Source organism: Liolophura sinensis, chromosome 6 (genome assembly GCF_032854445.1).
Source record: "Liolophura sinensis isolate JHLJ2023 chromosome 6, CUHK_Ljap_v2, whole genome shotgun sequence".
Taxonomy (NCBI): domain Eukaryota; kingdom Metazoa; phylum Mollusca; class Polyplacophora; order Chitonida; family Chitonidae; genus Liolophura; species Liolophura sinensis.
This window is the reverse complement of record NC_088300.1, coordinates 51,726,697-51,741,032: the sequence shown is the minus strand read 5'-3', so window position 1 is coordinate 51,741,032 and position 14,336 is coordinate 51,726,697. Positions and strand designations below refer to the sequence as shown.

The following is a 14,336-nucleotide window of genomic DNA, read 5'->3' as shown; positions in this document are numbered from 1 at the left end:
CCTTAGCGCCTGACTTAACATTTAAGGTCTCTTCACGGGTTATCGCTAACACACTGCTGATTGTCTAACACTGACTTCTCTCTTTAAGTCTATTGTTTGTGAGATCACTTAACAGGTTGGCGAGTGATAAATCAATAGGTGAGAAAGAATACAAGGAGGGGAGCGGGTCTGGTCCTATTCGTCCACTTACAAGCCCCTCGGCCTGTAGCCCGTAGACAATTGACTTTCGCTTTTTATACAACGTCGTCTTCAATGGGAGCTGAAGCGATCCCATGTCGACCAGAATTCACTCCATCTGTTCGGTATCAGCCAAGCCACCGGCTTCCCGCATCGTCTTTAATGTTCCCTTTGAACAATACCCCCGAATGCCCTCTCTGGCTACACGACCAATCCATGTTATATGGCCCTAAACAGCTGATACTGGGGCTATCACACGGCAAATTGAAATCACAGTTGTTTACTGCACGTTTCATATATGTTTGACAAGTGTATCGCCACTACGCCACTGCTACATGCCAAAATAGCATACGACCATTTGTGAAAAGAGTTCTTCAATGGTATCTCGTATTTATTTAACAGTCTGTAGACTTATATTTAATATAAAAAAACGTGCAATCTCTCGATTCAGAAGTACGTTTGCCTTTTTTGTTTTCGGATTAAAATGTATAAAAGTTACAATAAAGAACTTATAAGAGCACAACACACGAAGTTTGTTAACAATGTAGCCTTGTCGATAGAATCTGCGCTGTCTGATCGGCTTATTTCGACATTTTGGTGTTGTGAGTATAATAGTAAATAGGGAGAAATCAACAAAAAGACAATTGTAAAATATTCAAATCCTGACGGCATTATTTAATCTAGATTATCATTATGATTATAATAAAATTCATATAGTATTCATATAGTGACAGCTGAGCAATTAAACTTCTACATTCCAGTTTGAGACAAGTTTTAGTTACACAAGTATGAAATATCAAGACGTTGTGCATTATCTTCAGTTAAAACAGAAAAATGTATCAAATTTCGAACTTCTGCTTTCTACACGGATAGTACAAGGCTATGGAAATAGCAGGACGTGGCAATGATAAGAAACGTGGTAGGACTGGCAACGGTAAGAAAACGATCAGCGAGAAAACTGATAGTTGAGTTAGAGAAGATTGTAACAGATAACAACTCTTGTCGGGATGATGAGACTCTTCTCTCCACAATTCGACTGCTTTCATCGCTTCTCTGGCCTCTTTAGCTAATTACATGAATGACAAGAGCCCTGCATACAATTACAAATAACATTAAGTACAATTTGATTGGCCTGCCCATGTCACCGCCCCTTTCCGCGCCCCAAAGAGGCGGTCTCGCGCGGCTGTCAGTGAAAGGGCGCGCCTGATTGGTTGATAGGATTGAACTGACGGCTCTCTCGCTCTCCCATTGGGATCAGTGATTCCCCGAGGAGACAAATACTAGCGTCCAGCGCTGAATGGCAACAAAACAGCCCCCGAGAGAGTACGGTGGCAGATTTTCAGAGCACGCGTGCCTATGTGCATTTCCCTTGCGTTGGGCCTCGGTTCATAACCCATCGCCGGCAAATAATATTTTGGCCCCCGATCGAGAAAGCGGAGTCAAAAACTGATGTCAGTTCGTACGTGAGCATTAAACAGGGGTTCTAGGCCGGACCAACACTCCGGGGTTTAATCATACCGCGGTCAAATCGCACCGACAGCAGGATCTAGTTCCGGGATTAGGGCCATCGCTGGACAAGTGTGTGTATGTCTACTCGCTAGAGTTTTTTCATGTTCGGGCTTCAGGAGAGTTTATCCAGCCGGGTGCCCGTATCTTCGATGAAGGAAGAACCGCTATCGAGTCAGTTGAGTGCAGTAAGAAACTGGATGCAGCCCACAGTCGTGGAGCAAGGCTCGGGGAGGTGGGTACTCTTATTTTGCTTTCTCTCGCAGTTTCACAAGCTGACGCCGGTAAGGGTATACTCTATATCTGTTGTGTTTTTGCCTTAGAGATTCCACCTGACACGGTTGAGACCGGCGTTAAATTCGCCGTGATATGTTAAGATTCCCTGTGCGGTTGCGATTCGCTTCTCCGGTTGCCCATGGGTCCCTCATCGAGGGTTATTCCCTCATCTGAGTATAAGCCTGTTCACATTTGCCGGTGACGTATTGGGACTTGGGTCCCAGAGTGGCGGAAGTTTAAGCATATCTCCAGTGGTCCGTTCGCGGAATCTGTACGGTGTAATATCCCCACCGAGCTCATTGTCCTCCCATGTGTCACCGTCAAACGGAATTCAGGTGTGTTTTTGCGAAAAGAGATCGTTAAGCCAGGGACTAGCTTAATGTGTATTTGCTTAGACAGAAAAATATCCCTATTATATCGCCAGTTGGGGTCCCTGGGTGAAGTGTGTATATACCCGAGTAGTTTCGATCTAACTCTTTTCCTTGGCACGTTGGTATCGAATACTCAAAGCCCCCAAGGCTCTCTCCTCCGCTTTTTCATCCACACTAAATCATGCATGATGAGGGAGAGCAAACGCGAGCTGAAACCAGCGTTGTCAATATGTTACTGGACTGGCATACGCATCATCACCGTGCAGTTCACAAGCTTCAAGGTTCCTTTGGATTGTCATGAGCAGCATGAGCCGCATCTCACCAACACATCGGATATACCTTTTCCATTTGCCTTAAGAATTCCGGAAATATGAAGCGATTCTAAACATATTGGTTTCACGGAAGATTGGGAAATTTTAATTTTAAGGTAGCCCACCAGGGCCACAATTCCGGAACTTTTTTTTACCCCTACCTGTCACAGTCTATAACGTTGTATTCCATTGCCTCCGCCATGATGGATCCGGTCCTTTAATCAGTTAATGGTATTTTCTCTCTTTCTCTCTCCACTCTTTCTTGCAGCGTCGGCCTAGGAAGGGCGCACTATGAAAAGCAGCCGCCTAGCAACTTGCGGAAAAGTAATTTCTTCCATTTTGTCTTGGCTCTTTATGATCGTCAAGGACAGCCAGTTGAGGTGGAAAGAACAGCTTTCATAGACTTTGTGGAAAAAGATCAGGTAAGCGGGTTCCACAAACTGTAATATAAGTGTTTCATCGCTGTTTATGTTATAATACTGTAATGAATCCAGAACAAGAGATATTACGGGGCTTCATTAAGTCACGTAGTCCAAGCTGTGGCTCTGTACAGATGTTAAACAGAAGAGAGTTAAGTCACTAGATACAGTGGGCAATATATTATTCAGGATTAGATCGCCTGGCACCTGTTTATAGTGGGAACTTAAGTGGGGATGTGATAAATTATAGATTATACAATTTGGTTTTTTTTTATCTAAGTCGTAATACATTAATATTTTGAAAGTAACACAACTTGCGTTATATTTTGTGTTCTTCTGGCTTTGAAATTAAGAGAACCACCAAACAATGAGGGGGATAAGCCAAAATCCATGTAGTTACAGAGCCCTGACCTTTTAATTCCAATGATATATATATGTTCCTGTGTTAATGTTATAGGTGTCACGTGCCATGGAAATCTAACTACTGAGAGTTGCACTGAAATTACTATGCCGTTACTTTTGCTGATCAATTTTGTATTAGTTTTCTTTTGACTTGCTCTATAAACAGATATTGTTAAGCAGATGGACATATATTTCCTGGTTTAATTTTCTAGATTTTCATGTGTGTAGTACAAGTAATATCGCAGGACATTTTGTTCATATTGCCCACAGTTGAATGCTAATTACTCACCACAGCATTAATCGGACAAATCAAGTGAATGCTAATGAATTTAAAAACAGGTAAATCACGTATAGCGATAAATTTACACATGTCTGATCTGCATGTATATTGTCCCTTGAATCTCAGCCATATTAATATGGAGAAATTTTCTGTGTCTACAATCCACATACAGGTGAGGCTTTGACGTAGTAACGCTGTTTATACTCGTTTATATATGTCATGTTGTTGCCTTTGGGTGTAAAATCTTGACTAGTGTATTAAATATAAATAATGAAACCGTACGCATGTGAGCTACTTAAATGAATCGGCAATGCATAAATGATTTGTTTAAAAGTAATTATAAAATCCCTGATGTTGTTTTAGAAAATTACCAGTGAATTTCTGGCGATAACAACTTAAATAAATATGGCAATTGTGCTCATGATGGTAGCTTAAACTTACTTGAGGATATTCCTCTGAGGATTAAAAATATAAGCGTAGTGAGTAATCATGTTTGTAAGTAATCGCTAAAGTACTGAAATAATACATAATGCGCGAATTGTAACGGTTTGCTAAATATTAGCGGAATGATAACCTGAAGATAATGATTCAGGAGATGAGAATAGCTAATGCCATGAAATAGAATCACTTCAGAATGGAAAAGAATTTGATAACTTATTTGTATTGAACAGGGATAAAATAGGATAACGACGACAATTGCACATAGGAATTATAGACTTACACCATGATTATCAAACCAACACGCCAAAACAATAATTATATGTACTCTCCATGTGAAACATTTCCAAAATGATAATTACATTTACAGATGATGAACAAAAACATGAATTCACCGGTGCAGTGATTACCACTCTATATATCACTGAATGTGGGGTTTCCACCCTGCATCTCAGTTCAGCTGTGGAGAAGATTTTTACATGCCAGGTTGACACCTAATCGATTCCTCTAGGATTCTCATAACACCGTCATGGAAATCCCAATTCACATTTGTTTACAAAGCAGATATTTATAAACACCACCAACACTGTGTGGCTAAAGATGTGTCTCCATGCTATGGATAATCGCGTTTGCATTGTACAGTTTGTTTCATAAAATATGTATTGTGACTTGTAGTTCTGCTTCAAATTACGTTCTTAAATCGTGCGTTTAAAATTATAACCTTTGGCAATCTGAAAAATTCTAAGTGGAAGACATGGAATTAAAATCCATGAATATATCGTGGTTTAGTTATTATGTTAGCGTTTAACAGCTAGTTCACAGGAGCCCATTAACAGCTATACTGCGAAGGTGTTTATTTAGTTTTAAAGAGAAACAACTGTTTCCAAAGTAGTAACCAGAAATAAATTCGTTCCGATGAAAGACTAAATGGAGAAAGCAGTTGTTATGGTGTCGCGCGCAGGTGGTCTTCACAGATGACATAAAGATGAGTCTGAAATGGTCATTTGGCTATCGTTTAACCACTCGAGCGTACGGCTCTGTCACGGGACTTACGTCCGGACTGGGCAATGGGTCATTGTTCCTGGTTCCCACCCTGAGGGTAAATAGGGTAGGGACAGCAGGCCTAGTTCTGTGATCTCACCGACCAGCAACATCAGTTACAGGATTCTGTAACAGTTTCCATTTCAATATCTCCACAGGAAATCGACGGACAGAAAACTAACAATGGAATACATTACCGTGTGCAACTTTTATACGCCAATGGTAAGTGTAAATCTACTTATATTTACTTTCGTATGAACGCGTATTGTACATATTTAAGCACCTTAGAATTACACTCCAGCTGTAAGAAGATTTCTGATATTTGTAAGTCTTCTAATAAATTTACATGCTGATGAGTTTTGTCTATTTCACAACCATCATAGTTCTGGTTTCAACCTACCGTGACATCATAGGCACCACAGAATTCTATGTATATGTACAAGCTCATGAATTCATCTGTACATATAAATACACTACATTAAAGTGGTCACTTGTTACGTTTAAACCAACGGCATTTGAGGGTACACTTTCCGAGTACACATTCAGGCTATTTAAAACAAAACGAAACGTCAAAGAGTTCATCCGAAATAAGCAACATACGTATAACAGTATTTTTTAAAAGGTAAACTTCTAAGCCGTTGTCATTTTTATTCAGATAAAGTGTAGCAAGATGCGTGGAGCATACACCTGTAAAATAGATACAGTAGGCAGATGTCTTCAGTCATGAGATGAAACAAAAATGTGCAAAGGCTTTGTTCGTGAAATGTAACTCATGCGTCTAATATGTGGACGTTTACGACAAGTGACGTCTCCATTTTCTGGGTTCGTCTTAAAGGCTGAATCCAGTGAAACTGTGTGTGGCCCTGGCCTAAATGTTCCTAGAGGAAACTCGGTTATTTCCAACCCACTCCTAATCCATGAATATTGCAGAAATATGCCCGTCACAACGGATTGACTTGATGTAATCCAATTAAGAACTGGTTTGGATGACCGAGTAGCGGCAGAGCTCGGAGCGAAAGGATGTTATATTTTAATGAAGAAGAACGTGGAAAGAATATCTGTGTTAATAAATAACCAGGTAGACTCTCTGTAGGTTGAGGTGTAAGTTTAGGGGACTTCATTTTCTGTTGCGAACGAGTAATACTGGGCTAAAAACACAATGCCATCTTTCCAAAGTAATTTCGTTTTACCGCCAAGACCATTCAGATTTTTTTTTTCGCCTTCTTTTATTGCGATACATTTGTAGTGTCTATCACAGGCTGCATAACATCGGTTACACAGGTAATGTGCTTGGTAAACAAAAGGCTAGTTCGATTTCTTCTGAACGTGATAACGACATTTGCAAGCACTTGAGCTGTAAGAACCCTCGAGGAAAACTCTTGAGGTTGGATACAAGAGGCAATCATAATCCCCCCGAAGGCATGTATCGATGTCATAGCGTTATTTAATGAGGAAGCGGTATCTCTGATGTGACATGCGCACTGACAGTGTCTATACCTCGTGCCAGTGACACAGGTAATCTTATCTAGAACCTAATTGTGATAGGACAATATCCTATCTAATTGTCTATTGCATATACGATCCAGTAATCAGCCAGAGTGCTATGCATTGTACTCCAGCATCATCAACACGGCCTACATGATTATATACAATACACACAACGACCAGTTCCTTATTGTTTGTTGCCCACCATTGTTGGTCTATATTGCCGGTTTTAATGTCCCCCTATAACATGTTTATGGCGTCGTCGGTTTAATTGTCATTTCGCCTCAATGAAGCACTCGGCCGTAGCATATACACACTGATTTTATGACTGGTCTCTGCATTGAAACCCCGGGTTAGATTGCATGCCGTTTCCACATATTTTTCATTTACGAGTAGATGTTTTCTGGTAGAAATTCCTTAATTTCCCGTTGCCTATTCGACCTGCAGTCTGGGGCGTCTATTATCGGGGCGCAGGGGGCAACCCATCAGCAGTGCTGACAGCGTTTAGATCAGCACGACAGATGGGAGAGCGCCGTTAGGGCACATTCACCCCTGTACTCTCTCAGATTAGATTTACTCTACAGCTAGTGAACATGCGCTATGAATACGGGGATAGCTGGCAATCGTCAACGAGACAAGGCCAGACACAAGCCAGTCGGCTTTTATCGGACAGTTGAAATTACAGGTCAATTTTAACCTATACAACCCCTCCCCCACTCCCACAATCTTGCTCATTCACAACAATCTTCCTCTTTCATAATTGTTCGCATTCCAAATGAAAAGTATGGCAATAATGAGACAGTGCCAAAATCAGACAGCGTCAATATAAAGAAATATTTTATAATTACATCATTAGCCAATGTTATTGTGTCAATAAGTCTCCTGATCAGGGGTATTATATACACCCAACCACGTGTGAGGAATGCCCATGCTATATAACAGTGAGCATTTAGGGCTATCATTCGCTGAAAACCTGCAAATTTCCAAGTCTGTATGTACATCATGTGAAATTGTACCGTTTGAAGCTGCTAGCAAGACTTTCCGGAGTCAGTTTTATAAATTAATATTTTTACAAGGTATGTTGTTATTTCATTTAATCCGTTAAAAGGTGTTAAAGGATATGGAAAATGATATCACTCACAGATTCAAATCAAACGAAAATTTTCAGTGCGACGAGAATCCTGTTTAAATGCTACGTGTATGTATTATTCATGTGTTCGTATCGTGCATATTGCAAATATATGGTCAACATGACTTTCATAATATTTTTTTTTCCGTGAATTTTTCAGTTTTAGCAGTAAACAATATATTTAGCTAAGAAGAATGTTCTACTTTTTTCACTTTGTAAACCTTAGATATAATTGATGTCGGATCCGTCATTAACCACGATGTACTTAACTCCACAGGTGTTAGACAAGAACAAGATCTCTATGTCCGTCTCATTGATTCGGTTACTAAACAGGTAAGTGCTACGTGTTAATGACTTTTTCTGAACCTTATCCGACGTAAATCTTAACATGACAACATGGTCACCTGTGAAAGCCACCGACTTTCACCAACCACTCAGACCTGACTGATTATAAACAGACTAAGCTGCTAAACTTCACGACTGCTTTGTTAAACACTAACAGGCGTAAGAATTTTTGTCACAAGAACAAATTTTCTTTTACTTATTGTACCAGCGACAGAATTGATATTATATTCATACACGAATACATAACATAATGTTTGTTATTTTTAACTTTACCCGTACAGTTTGAATATTGGCATGTTATGAATGTAAGCTAAACTTTCGTTACCTTTTCTTTCAATATACAAAAAATATTGACATTATTAGTTAATATTTCTGTGTATCAAGATGTCTGGAACAGACGCATTCTGGAAAAAAAATAAAATTTGCATATTCTAGGCCTCTTTTTGATCATCTGATTAATTTTGATATTATATTTGAAATTCTAATTTTCGCCCTAGGGCTACGGTGTTTTCATCAAACCCGTGTTAGTCAGTCTTTCCATACGCTGCCAATGAAAGGCTACTGCCTGGGTTCTGTTCGCCATTTGCTCGCTCCGTCCATCTTGTCTAACCCAGCACTGTTACACCGGCAGAGCAATTTTCACACCTGGTTGAAGCTGCTATTGATTACGGCCGCCTAGGCTATGGGCAATATTTACCGGGGTCACCCAATTATTTCACTTCGAGTGGCCATATTTCGTTTTTGCCAAGCCGGTCTGGAAAGCTGCACATATCCCCCAACAGATGGTAAATAAAATGAATGCGTTGACAATTCCAACTGGTAGCACTGCGGAGGATGCTCTCCAATATGCATAGAATGGTGCATTTGTTTTTGTTCCCCATTATCCGCTTATTCATAGCCAAATTGGAACACTGTTAACGAATTCCGTTTTCACACTTTATTGCCCATAAATAATGTAGTGTTTTATGTTTCCATTTTCCGCTGTGGCAGAAAGATTGATGAGTTCCAGGCCGCCCTAAAGTAACTGCGGATGAATGAATGAGTAAAGAAATGAATGGCTGAAAGAAAGGAGCGAGTAAAAACCGGAACAAAAATGTTTGCAAAAACAACTCAAAATGCGGAAAGGAATTGTGTATAGCCTAGTATAAATGTGTCACATGTTGTTTGCCAATAAATGTAGATGGAATGGAAAAAATCGAAATACTCTCGCTACAGATTTATAAATATATTATAACTTGCATATTCATGCTTTTTTTTTTCTTTTGAAACAACTAAATGGTAAATACAGATTTCCAACTAAAATCGGCTATTTAACATTTATAAAACTTGAAATGGTGGGCTAGCTAAAATTGTAAATATTCAACATAACCCTTGTTTGTTATAATTCATAAGTAACAATTATAATGACGTATATCGATACTCCTTTGTCAAAGTTATAAGACAGCACTATATGGGGTCGGAATTTGTGGCATATGATCCTGGCCAGGGCGTCCAAATTTTGAGTATACGACAAATTGCTGATGTAAAATAAAATTAGCGCATATGGAGGCGAGGGGATTTAAAGATAGCCAGCAGTCAGTATCTCTGGTCACCCAAACCTTCAGCCAGCTCTCTTGTCGGCCAGTGGTCAGTATAATTATCCCAGTCAGTTTACCCTTAGTTTTGCGGCCATTATCTAATGAGAACCACAGGAGATTCATGTCAGCTTTGAAATAAAACACCATGCCGAGTTTTACCCCCAGCTTCCCTCCATAATATGCTGACTATGCCGTAGAAAGAGGGGAAATGTCCCTACTTAAATTTGCGAATGTAGAAACGGTATAAAGCTGTGAACTGCATCCATGGTTTAAAATAAACCCGAACACGGAATCATTATGAATCATGCGTGCTTCATTATCTGTGTTCCAGATCTCATGCATTTTCTTACTTGGATAATGAGATGTGCGTAATGCTGTTATTCCAAGCAGCTTAGACCAGTGTTTATAATGTTATATTTATTATACACTGAAGAACAACATATCTCGACAAAATCTGTTATAACAAGACAATGTTCTATGTATAAGGATAAACTCCTTAAATTACAACAAATGTTACCCTTACTAAAAATGTAAATAAGGTGGCTTAAGAAAACAAATTATGTTAGTATTGCTCTGCTGTATCCCCTGCCAATATAATGAGTAGGTGTTGACTGCCCGTAAGATTTATTTACTGATATTATCTCATTTGTGGTCTTTTGATTAATTAATTGATTCTGCGATTAAACATTTGCTTTATTTTACGTAATATTCAACCAAATCAAACAAAATGTAGGATAATCTTTAAACTGTTGATTAAAATGGTATTTAAGCGAGATGTGTTATTTTTTCGTATGTGCTAATTCAAAACAACCAATTCGTTTCCACTTTCAGGCAATTATATATGAAGGAACAGATAAAAATCCAGAAATGGGACGTGTGCTGCTTACGCATGAAATTATGTGCAGGTGAGTAATCGGCCAGAAATTGGTTTTGATTAACTCAAAGCGCTTTTTTTTTTTAGCACGGAATGAAATATAAATAATAAAGAAATAAATAAATCAACATAATAAGCATAAATGAATTATTTCAAAGTGTAAATTGTATGTACTTTTAGAACTGAGTGCAGTTTCTTTCACTAAACACACTTATCAGATTCCGTCTGGCCTCTTCAGGGTACAGAGGTAGGATTAGTCCAATCGATACCCTCTCTGCTTTTACTCATGGTACTTTGATCGTATCGTAACAGCCAATGGCTATAATGATAAGTTTGATGACACGATATGTTATCTCGTCACCAGTTGGTTAAACTCTGAAATGCAACATTCCATAATCCAGAGATTTTAACATGGTGTATTTCACTGAATACAGATTCCAAATCAACTCCGGTCATTGCATAACACAAACATATAGATAGTTGATTCTGTTAGATATGATGGGATATGCACATTTAACCAGGCATGTTTGGGAAAATCGTAATGTAAATACAGAAAATGTATTTAATAATCAGATAAAGCATTAGGGTATACAAATCTGCTTATGTGTCAAAAGTAATTTTTTTTATAAAAGATTCTTATGCATTTTCGGTTATATTTGTTTTCAGTCGGTGCTGTGATAAAAAGAGTTGTGGAAACAGAAATGAAACGCCCTCGGATCCCGTCATTATCGATAGGTAAGTCATTTTGATTAGGAATATTTAACGAATCACGTTCATGACGTATACACAGAATCACTCCGCTGTCGAAACGTATACCTCAGGACACTGAATGAGTGGCAAGAAATAATTAATGACATTTATTTATGCAATGCTGTGTAGAGGATGTTGGCGTGATGAAGTTGACAGCTGACAAGCACAGCTGGAAGGCGCTTCTTCAGGTGGAGCTAATTAAACAATGCCGTTACTCTTTGACCAAATAATGAGATCACTTGCAGAGAAAGTTACAAGGTCTAGACTGAACAGCATCTCTTTAATCATAGCTGATGACAGGTTGTAACGATTAATGCTGTACAGGGTACTTTCATGCATAAATCGGTTAACTGGCAAACGGTTTTATTTTCAATAGTCATTTATGTTTATGAACCAAATAATAATAATAAAAAACTTTCAGTTCAGTAATGACAATATATGCCAAAGGCATGATAGTTCCTGTTGCACAAATATGTAAATATAGCTAGTCAGTCAGAAGTATCCGTTTGTGTTTACTTGATTTTTTTCTCACTGATGATATACAACAAAGAAAGGGGTTTTAACTGGTTTAAAATGGAGTGTCATTTTGTGGCTATGTTTTTCCTAGACGTAAGGCTACACGCGGACCGTTAAAGATGTAGGATATAGATTATAAGTGCAGATGTACCTATTTTTTCTTTGTTACCGAACCCCATGTTTGTTTGATTTTCAAAGATTTATGTTTTGCTCCTGGATCCTTTGTGAATTTTACGTTAGCATTTATGGCCATTGTTTAGTGTTGTGAAATAAGGCTCTATATACATGCAGTGTATATTTGCTAGCACTTGTTGTCGTGTAATTGATATGCCCATTGTTCTATGCCCAGCCTGGGTACAACCACTACGGGTTAAAATCTAAGGTGTTTTCAAAATAAATACTGACTTTTCCACCTCGCAGACTAATAAATAAACCCCCCAACAGAAATGCATATTCTTATATGGAATTCTCCTAAGCTTAGAGACGCCTTCATAAGTACAGGTGGCAATCGGTCACAGGGGCTCATATCTTAGCCTTCTATTTAGCTCCTTTATTCTAGGTTTTGTCTTTGGAATGAAATAGGTCAAATACAGTTTGTAAGGGGACAAATTTTACATATACCCCTGTCCAAGATTCATTGAAGGAATGTACACCAAACATAAAATAAGAATTTTGACTAAAGTCACTGTACACTTATTTTAAGATTCAGCTGGGAGGAGAAATTGTGCATCTTGCCGTCATGGTTCTTATATTTCCTTACACTTTACACCACTTTTGACACCACTTGTGTTCTTTAGCCTTATGCCACCTTTTTGGTACCATATTCTGCATCCTTATTACCAGTACGCTTCAGAAATGTAGATTTGGAGTCCTTCAAAACCAATGCCTGATTTCAACATCAAACTTCATGTCGGCTTTTATTGCAGTACCCATGGAAAATATTTCTTGCCCACTGTTCATCATTTTTAAACAAAGGCACACGTCCAGCCGTCAAAGGCATTGGACCTCAGTATTATTTGCATGGCCACCCAAAATAAACGACACGCCTTTGACTTGAACAAGTCATTCTATATTCCTGGCTTGTGGAAATAGCTAGACGAAAATTGCAGACATTAGCTTGGTAAGCCTGGGAAGATACTGAGAGAAATATTGGAACGATTTCTCCCGGCTCCAGTAACTGGCGGTGTGTCCGATCGGGAGGGCTTTGAGACTGAGGGCATCAAAGCCTGGCATTTTCACCCGCCAAATGACCTGGCAAAGACTTCCTTTGTGTCCAGTCGTACATCTGTTCTCTGAGGAGTCCTTGCATTAAACGTTCTTTTCGCTTGAAACTAGCTTTGCCTGGCCAGGCCCCCGAAGTGGAGAGTCGCGGAAACAGAGCGTTTTAACTCACACTCTCACGCTAGGAATGTCTCCAGCCTTTAACTAGCCCGACCTCACCAACAGGCGCCGATCACCTTCATACAACATTAAGACATTTCTGAAATTCACGTTGCCTTGGTTACGTTTCCCCACTTCTTTAAGGTCAGAATTTTTAAATATTCATCTGTACTTTCTGTCGGCTCAAAGATTTTTGTTTCTTTTTGGTTCCATCCGGTCTGCTTTGTTTCAATTACATATCCATTTCCTGGCGAGGAAGTCTTTGAGGAGGAGGGAAAAATTCGACCCATATCCTATGGATGCAAAGCCGAGGCGAAAAAATAATACAAACCACATATATACTCCTTTTTATATGCTGTGCGTCTAGATGGCTTCCACGTGGGTAGCTGTAATGGAAAGCACGAAAGTCCCGTTATAAAAATTCTACACAAACTTGGCTTTGAATGACCTCATTCTTTTATACGGTCGGGTCTATGGAAACTTTCTTTCTTTCGTCTTTCGGCCCACATTGTCGGGGAAGGTAAAAAGTATTAATTGTGTGTGTAGCCAATGTGTATATCACAAGATTTGCTGCCTAATGTATTGGCTGGCATTGACAAAGTTAGGTTTCTCTCTTGAATGATTGATGACGAAGGTACTTCACTTCCTGATGGCTTGTCCTAACCGACGGTTTATGGTTCTCTCTTGCCGTTACGTCGGAGTGAAGATTAAAACCCCGCCTTTGTGTGTAGATATTAAGCCTGTTGTCCAACGTGGTCCAATGCCACCATGTATTATTCATGTCCATCTCTAATGATTAGCTAAGTACACAAGTGTCCTATATGAGATTTGATTCATTTTCTCCATTTTGCGCGCCTTTCAACACCTGTTCAGGGGTAAATACGCTTTTACTCTCCCTAGGCGCGAATCCAAGGCATTCGCCCATTCTCCGGGCTGTTAACAATATTTGGCGGATCACCCAAAACCAAATTTTCCACCGGCCATTATTTTTCTCTGCCGTCCGGTCCAGCGTTGAACCCTTTATCACCGAGTCACAAATTAACCCGTGACGTTTAGCCA

The 14,336-nt window shown here is 39.3% G+C and overlaps 1 protein-coding gene across 3 annotated transcripts in view; it reads left to right on the top strand.

Moving 5' to 3' along the window:
- Window positions 1-1,502: 1,502 nt before the first annotated feature.
- The window catches only part of LOC135466282 (transcription factor COE1-like), a 39,664-nt gene continuing 26,830 nt past the window's right edge, over window positions 1,503-14,336 (top strand). For all 3 annotated transcript variants that reach the window (XM_064743696.1, XM_064743697.1, XM_064743694.1), the window contains exons 1-6: window positions 1,503-1,918; window positions 2,910-3,063; window positions 5,380-5,443; window positions 8,113-8,168; window positions 10,589-10,662; window positions 11,298-11,366. In XM_064743696.1, coding sequence (XP_064599766.1) covers window positions 1,788-1,918; window positions 2,910-3,063; window positions 5,380-5,443; window positions 8,113-8,168; window positions 10,589-10,662; window positions 11,298-11,366 — 548 coding nt within the window. In that variant the 5' untranslated portion in view covers window positions 1,503-1,787. The remainder of the gene's footprint in view (window positions 1,919-2,909; window positions 3,064-5,379; window positions 5,444-8,112; window positions 8,169-10,588; window positions 10,663-11,297; window positions 11,367-14,336) is intronic.